This window comes from Brachypodium distachyon, chromosome 1 (assembly GCF_000005505.3).
Source record: "Brachypodium distachyon strain Bd21 chromosome 1, Brachypodium_distachyon_v3.0, whole genome shotgun sequence".
In the NCBI taxonomy this organism is placed as follows: domain Eukaryota; kingdom Viridiplantae; phylum Streptophyta; class Magnoliopsida; order Poales; family Poaceae; genus Brachypodium; species Brachypodium distachyon.
In genome coordinates, this window is record NC_016131.3 from 7766510 (window position 1) to 7772509 (window position 6000).

General features: G+C 43.7%; 1 protein-coding gene across 1 annotated transcript; it reads right to left on the reverse strand.

Moving 5' to 3' along the window:
* Positions 1 to 403: 403 nt before the first annotated feature.
* LOC100844135 (GPN-loop GTPase 3) lies at positions 404 to 4640 on the reverse strand. Its single transcript, XM_003560575.4, has 9 exons — positions 4301 to 4640; positions 3812 to 3920; positions 3655 to 3736; positions 2822 to 2907; positions 2404 to 2507; positions 2183 to 2313; positions 2007 to 2100; positions 1300 to 1355; positions 404 to 802 (listed from the first exon to the last, which is right to left on the reverse strand). The coding sequence occupies exons 1-9, from the start codon at positions 4343 to 4345 to the stop codon at positions 709 to 711; spliced, it is 801 nt and encodes a 266-aa protein (XP_003560623.1). The 5' UTR covers positions 4346 to 4640; the 3' UTR covers positions 404 to 708.
* Positions 4641 to 6000: the final 1360 nt, after the last annotated feature.

Sequence of the window (6000 nt, forward strand, 5' to 3'; positions counted from 1 at the left end):
AAGTGTTTTTACCGGCGTCAGTATATACCGGCAACTGATCTGCCGCCCGTTGCGCGCTAGGATCCTTGCGCCAGATCCAGAGACGCAGGGGACAGCGCGGATCTCAGCGACCGATCCGACGGCACGGAAGGCAACCGTACATACCTGACATCGGCACCGGTAAAATCACCGCTCCAGAGGCTATTTCAATATTTTCTCATAGTCTGCTGCGATGGCCGGATCTAGATGACGGCAGCAACAGCTTTTGATGGCCTTGCTAGAGGCCCGTGACTAGCCCTGAGGGAGGGGGGAAGAGATGATGGATGGAAGCACTCTGCAGTCGCATCCCATGTTACGCAATACAAAGAAAAATCCGATCGAAACAGTAATTACCCTAGCGGCTGCTGCTTAATTAATCATCATCAATCCCCGAAATCAAACAGAATTAGTGTCATTAAAGCACGCAGCGTTTACTACAAATGTTGCTGTCAAAACATTTACTACTCATGTTTAACACCGTCCAAAAGCTCCAGACCAGCATTTTTACAAGCAACTTCCCTACTACAGAAGCATATAAAAGCTGATTTACACAAGCTTGCATATGTATTCTGCTTTGTTTGGTCTAACGATAAATTCATATCAGGTGAGACTTCTGCTGTTCTTACCATGTTCCCCTCCCATGCCACTACATGATACCAACCAGTTCGCGGTTTCTGCATGATCAAATGATCAGTCTTCCTCAGGAATGAAGTCCCTAACCCTCACATCGGCGTCTTCCCCATACTGTATGCAGTTGTCGATGCATGACAGCACATATTGAATGCTAGAAAAGCAAGGGATGGTTAGGAATACAAAAAAGACCTAGAAAACATCTGAAGAGGCAAACTGATCCGTGCACGACATGGAAATGACTGGAAATCTAACGTCTGTGGTAACTGAATCAGTACCACACTTGAATGTTGCTGAAAAGTTTATATCGCTGTTGCAATATACTTCGAATTCACCCAGAAACAGCATTTGCAAATTTCAATTAAACAACCATCTCATTTACAAATCTTACCCACCCAAAATTGTGTTGATGCCGTAATAAGAATTTTTCTAAGGCAGGACCAGTATACCAATGGAATGCAAAAGATAAGTAGCATGTCTAGGGATCAGAATTTCAAGTGCCAAATATTCCAAAAAAAAAGAGAGGTTCAAGTGGCAAAGGGCTCTTTCGATCACTTGATGTCCACACAAAGTATACATCATGTAAAAAGGCCTGACATCTGGAAACAAACAAGGATCAAGATTTAAACCGAGAGAAAAAAACAGCATTACCTGCTCTCCTTTCTCAAGTCAAGTGGTATGAAATTCACCATGCTGTAATCGTCGACCTACATGATAGTAGTACTCACATCAAAATTGCAGGTCGGGACAGAATATTCGAGCAAATAACTTATAACTTATCAAAAGCTGATATGAGGAAATTAGTACATCAGTATATCAATGAATCTATTCAAAACGTTGCCATAAGCATCTCAAGATGAATTTATCGGTCTGCGTCATATCAATGTATGGATTCCAGAAGTCCTGAGACTCCCAACATCAAACATAGGTGTCGTCTGTCTACTTGGAATATGAATAAGCATAGATATAATGCTACAGTAGTTCCACTTCCCCGTCAAACTTTAGATATATCAATGATGAGTTGTCCACGGTCCTAACAATCTCAAAAGAAGTATCATCGAAATTAAGTAAGTTGTTTTGCAGTACAGAACAGTGAGTGGTAAGAAGCCATAACATAAGCACAGAATAAGATGATATATCTCATTATAAATGAAAAATTAACCCATATGTCGACAGAGCAAATATTAACGATGCTGGAAAAAAAAAGTTCATCGGAAATAAAAACAATCCAATGCATAGGATACAAGTCTATTTATGAGTTTATACATAACAAACAAACAACTCACCCTGATATATTGAGAATTACATGGATTCATAAAGGATGATATGCAGAATTTACAGGTTCATGGAAGGCATACCAGTTCAGCTAAAGCCTTGTTTAACTTGCCGAACCGAGGTGCCATATGTCGATTCAGCTGTGAAAGAAGAACCTGTGCCTCAGGATTTAGATACCTAGAAATACCAAAAATATTAGTAAAAAAAAGGTAACTTTAAATTGTCAAAGGTAAGTAAAGGATAAAAGAAAACAACATACTCTTCCACATCTTTTTTGTTGGAAACCAGGTCCATCTTTGAAAGGATGTTGATATGAGGAAGTTCAAGCTGAATCATGGCTGAAAGAGAAGCCATGCAGCCGCTAATGTATTTTGTTACATCACTGACAAACTGCATCAAGAAAAACAGAACAGAAATCAGTCGGTTTGAGACTTTGAGCTCAGTGTTGTCATAGATGAAAACTGTATTAGTGATACTAACCTGCGAATCGAGAAGGTACACAGCGCAAACAGTGAAATTTTTCCGTTTCAGATGCTCAACAAAGTTACGAAGAACTGGAACATGGGTAAAGAGTTCAATCTGGCCTGGGAAAACAAGATGTGGACCCTTGGGTTAACTGTGTTAAGGTAATAGTAAGAAACCTAAGTATCACCTCTTTCCATATAATAGCAAGGAATAAGGAATGCACATGCTACAGACCCACACAAGAGATATATCAAGATGGTAACATGTGCACTTAGGGTGCATGTATAATACATACATACAGATACAGTAGGTAAATGATTCATTGTTTGTTTCACCAAGCCCGGTAGGTGGTAAAAATGGTTAGTGACATTTAGTAGTCCAGCTCACAAAGAAAACACAATTAAAGCAAGCAAAGATGAATTGAGAATCTTACCTGGGCAATCAAACACAAGATAGTCATCATCCAAATAGTTCTCTAATTGCTCATCCAACCAATCGTCCAAATTATCTTCAAGGTGCCTAAGGATCTCTTAAGGAAACAACAACTGACAACATAAGATCCTAACAAAGCCGCCAATAAAGAACCTCTACATCGTTTTGAATTGCATAACCGAAATGGGCCAGATAACTACATTACAAATGTAGCTATTTATTTGAGTACAGAGTACAACCAGAAGAGGAGCCAGCATGAAGTGTGTAAGTTGCAACCTCTGAAAATTAACTATTATGATAAGTAGTCAAATTCACAGCATGGAATGCCATCCAATCATAAGTGTACAAGGTAGCATCCATGCAAAGGCCTATAACAAAAGGACCAGCAAATTGAAATATAACTGAATGTCACAGTATCTGCTATCTAGATAACGAATCATGCAAGTGCACCAACACTATTAGCTATTGGAACATATACATTTAACTATTGCTGGTAAAAGAAAACAGAAGGCGGTTTAATTCTAGACGTAATGAAGAACATGTGAATTATCTGATGGTTGCATGGGCACGACCTAGAGGACTCTCCAGTTCTAGTTGCCAAGTCTTTCAAACTAACATATACTAAATATGTGAGCCTCAAGAGTGATGCAAAATAATTGCAGCAATGTGTTATAAGCCCAATTCTGCTCCAGTGGCCTAATGTTGGCCCCTCCAACCTACTTGTAAATATTAAAATGCAACAGAACTGCATTGCAGATAATATGCCGTAAGGGGGTTAAGCTTGGAAGACAGCAATCAACAACAGATCAACAGAGTATTCAAACAATAGGATACTCCATGCAATAGATGAGCCCGCCGTTTGGTCCCATCCCAAGCTCCTCCATGACATCATCCAACGATATGAGCTCCCTAATATCTTCAAAATAACAAAAGAAGCTGATTAAGAGCCATATGTGTAAATATGTGCACAGCGGCATAAAGATATTCTTACCAGTAGCTACAGGATAGCTGAAGTGCTCTGCAGCTGGATCCAGATTGACCATATGAATCCTCCTGCCCACCGTCTCACAATGTTGATACAAACCGGAGCAGTAAGTCGACTGCAGAGGATTAATAACTGATTAGAAAACTCCACTTCTCAACATGTACTTAACCAAACTCTAACCCCAGCGCAACCGCTTCAATCAGATGAATTCTCTGGAATAGACACCTATAGGCATAGCCATCTCAGGTCACTAAGCTTAACTGAACCCTAGCCATGAAGCAGAGAAGTAACTTAATTCACCAGGAATCAGCAGCTCAGCACAGATAAGAACCTAACCCCCATCAAAACATCACAGAGCCATACAACAAAAATAGAAGGAATCTACACGTATAGGTATAACCAACCAATTCGCCCCCAGAACAATATTAGCGATAGAAATTGAATTAAGCATGAACCAAAAAAAAAGGGAGCGGGCGGGGAATCGGAGGCGGTCACCTTGCCGCTGCCGGCGGGGCCGATGACGAGCTGCGCGAAACCCATGACGGCACAGTGATTGGTGGAGGTGTTTGGTCTGGAGTAAGGTTTAGAGAAGGGGAGGGGGGGGGCGAGGGGAGAAGGGGGGTTAGGGTTAGAAGAGGGAAGTGAGGGGAGATTAGAAGGCGGAGGAGATGGCGGCGGCGAGGTAGGCTCCGCACCAGACGACGGCTGCGAGGAGTATCCCGATTAGGGTGGACACTGCCAAATCAGCGTCTGCTCAGAGTCGCGTGGTTGTCTTTTGGCTTTGGGGAGGAAGCGAAAAGGAAAGCGGGCAGCGACGGCGGCGGGGAGGAGAGGCGGAATCGGAATGCGAAACGATGCGAGGGCCTATAACGCGGAGCCCGTAACCTATGTCGCATTTGCAGTGCTAGCAATAAGTTTGCTTTTTTTGTAATTCTTTCTCTCTCTCCATTTTAAATTAGAGAGTTTTAAGATTCTCACCGCTGACAACCTTTTGCTTTTTTCTTTTTCTTTCTCTCTCCCATTTTAAGTATATTATGATACATGACATATTTTTGAAGTACATATTTATATTTAGTACATTAGATATATGTATTGTATCTTAACAGTTTTTAAATATTTTCTATACATGAATTTATGATATGGGTACATCGTATGGTACATCACATTTACCTTAACAATTTGTGAGTACCTCGTGCACATGACGAGTACATGAAGGTATATGATGAGTACGTGAAGGTATCACAGATACAATTAACAAGTACCACATCAACGATAAATTGCATCATGTGCCGGGACAAAATTAGAACACAAACATCAGATCGCGAACATTTAAATAGGAAACCACAAAGATTCAAAAATCACATGGTACATGATGGTGCTCCAAAATCACTACTTCAAAATCACAACACAAAATCACGGTACATGATGGATCCAAAATCAAAATTCATGTGGTGCACCAAAAATCAAAATCAAAAATCACAGCGAAATCACCGGGACAGCAGCTCTCCGCAGAGAAGCCCGGGACAGAGCTCTCCGTGGCGACGGGGGCGGGGACGGACGCGGGACGATGTCGTGGCGACGGGGGCGGGGGCGGACGTGGGATGATGTCGTCGCCGGAGTTGAGGACGGCGGCGGCCAAATCCACTGCCGGCCAGGAAAGGATGAACAGGTCCTGGGAAAAGGATCGATTGGAGGAGACGTACAGAGGAGAGAGGGAAGCTGGGACCGACTGCTAATTAGATGGGATGGGCAGAGAATTAAGGAAAAGAAAAAAAATTAAGAAAAGGAGAAGACAGGTGTAGGTGCAAATGCCATGCAGCGTACGGGAGGTTTGGCTGCGAGGGCCGGGGACGCTAGCTTCTTCTTTTTTTGAGCGAAATCACGACTATAGCTGTCGGCCCGCTCCGCCGAACACCAGACCCAGGCACGGCACACCAGCCCAGCCGGGCCGACCAGGGCCAGGTTAGCCCGGTGGGCCCCAAACAGGCCCGCCGATGGTTTCTTCGCGTGCGGGCGTGCGGGAGGCGGCCACGTCGTCTTCTTCGCGGGACGGCGGGAGGCGTCGGCGAGGAGCGGCTTTGAGGCGGCGGGCGGCGAGGAGGCTCGGACCGGGCTGGCGGCGGCAGGCGGACGCGAGGTGGCAGGCGACTAGGCGAGGGCGCGAGGCAGCTCGGGTAACGGGGATCGGGTAATAG